We start from the raw sequence: 2171 nt of genomic DNA on the forward strand, positions 1-2171 counted from the left end.
CTGTACATCAAATGACCAGCAGATGTCAGTACTCCTAAGTGAGCTGTTAAACGGGGCTTCGTGTGATCGGCCTTTTGGCGAAGCAATCCGCCTGAAAGATTCGACACATTCACGGAGCTTCATCACACCATCACTACACAACGGCACAGAAAACAGATAGAGTCACAGAGGCCCAAAAACATCAACATCAGTAAAAAGCCTGTCTAAAAAGATAAGTTTTTAGTTCTAGTAGTAATGTTGAGGATTGGACTGTTGGTTAAACAAACATTGTGATGGTGTCACTTTGCGCTCTGTGTCACTGTGACTCCACTTCTCACTGTTTAATACTTTTTCACGTCAAACAATCGATTACTGAGGAAAATAATCATCAGACTATTCCATAATGACAATAATCAATAGTTAATGATTTGAACTAAGCTCCGACTAAAACAGTAAAATCCTGTTTGGACATTAATGTAAGAGTCAGAATGATCTAATGAGATCATATATAACAGAATAACAGTCACAGGGGACAAGTTAATACTTTAATTACATTATCCTGGTTATGTTTACACACTTTTACTTCAATAAAATGTTAAAAACAGGACTTTTATTTGTAACAGAGTATTTTTAATGTGTGGTATTAGTACTCAAACTGCAGTAAGGGATCTAAATACTTCCTCTTCCACTGGTCAGGTGTGACATAAACTGGGACTTCACTCAGCTCTGGTGAAAACAAAAGTGGAAGCTTACGAGGCGACCCTGAACATCTCATTACAGCTGGTTGACAGGCTAACGTTAGCGGCGTCAGCTAACGGTCACTTCAACGTCTGCCCGGTTAGCACGAGCTAACACGGGAGTAGCAGCAGCTAACATCAAACACCGAGCCGTTAAACGGTCCCAGTAAACTCACCCCGACCCCGAAACGGCCCGACTCTGTCGTTAAACCCGTTAAGAACAGTTAGGTAACGTTAGCCGTGTGATGCTAAGAGTTAGCCCTGTCACCGTGTGTGCGCGTGCGGGCGGACTCACCAACTGTCCCCGGCGCGGAGCTCACACTCCCGCAGGAGAGACTCGATCTCCCGCCGCTGGGTCTCCAGGCCCGGAGGCTCCGCGGCGGAACAGCAGCTGTTGGCCGTCATGATGCCCAATCAATCACTCATAAATGTCGGAACTGTCGGAAATGTTAAATGGAGCCAGGAGACGAGAGGCAGGAGTCAGCCGCCGCATTGATCAACCGATAAACGGGGAAGCTACACGGAGCTGTGTTTGCGGAAGTAGGAAGTGGTTCAGGCTCAGAGGATGACGACTTCCTGACTGAGGCCTCCGCACCTCATCAATATTTACACCAGAGGGCCAAATATTTATTAACCTGTCATAAATCATACCATTATCATTATATTATTATTATTATTATTATCATTATTATTACATCGTACTTACCACTGTGTTATATTGTCCTACCACATCAAGTAATATATTTCAGTTTCACATTTCATTTCCATATTTTTTCTATATTATTAGAGACAACACTTAGCATCATTTTTAATCACAGCTTGTATCGCCTACTATTAATCACACTGTGTCACTTTACCTCTTAACCCTGTCTTTAATTGCTCTTGTATGGTTCTTTTTTTTAACTTCTGCTCTTATACTGGTTATATAACCCCTTATTTTATTAATTCTTCTTTTTTTTACTTCTCTATTCAGCTGTACTTATTTCTGTCTTATATTGATGAACAAGATCAGTGCTAGCCATGGTGGAAGAGGTATTCAGACCCTTTAATAAGACCACACTGCAAGCACAAGTCCTGCATTCAAAAGCTTACTGAATTAAAAAGTATGGAAGTATTTAAGCAAAATGTACTTAAAGTATTGATTGTGCAGTAAAATGTTCTGTGCTGTCAGTCTTTTACTATTACATGTTATGTTTCTGTGTTATTATTTATAAGAGGGGAGGGGGCGATGCAAAACAGGGGAGGCACTTCAAATAATTTATTAAGCACCAGGGAGGAAGTTATGATCTTTTATTTTTGCTTAGAGAGTGATAGTTAACTTTACATGGTCATTTATATACTTGTTCAAAATACCCCCAGAACCCCCAAACCTGCAAGTGGGTTTAAAAGGCATGTAACTAAAGCTGTCAGACAAATGTAGTGCAGTAAAAAGGACAATATTTACCTCTTAGATGT

General features: G+C 40.7%; 1 protein-coding gene across 1 annotated transcript in view; it reads right to left on the reverse strand.

The window, feature by feature from the left end:
- usp11 (ubiquitin specific peptidase 11) overlaps positions 1–1259 on the reverse strand; it is a 33373-nt gene extending 32114 nt beyond the window's left edge. Inside the window, exon 1 of the mRNA XM_050064433.1 lies at positions 1012–1259. Within this exon, the coding sequence (XP_049920390.1) occupies positions 1012–1121 (110 nt within the window). The 5' untranslated portion in view covers positions 1122–1259. The remainder of the gene's footprint in view (positions 1–1011) is intronic.
- Between the last annotated feature and the right edge of the window lie 912 nt (positions 1260–2171).

The sequence above is a fragment of the Epinephelus moara genome, chromosome 16 (assembly GCF_006386435.1).
Source record: "Epinephelus moara isolate mb chromosome 16, YSFRI_EMoa_1.0, whole genome shotgun sequence".
Taxonomy (NCBI): domain Eukaryota; kingdom Metazoa; phylum Chordata; class Actinopteri; order Perciformes; family Serranidae; genus Epinephelus; species Epinephelus moara.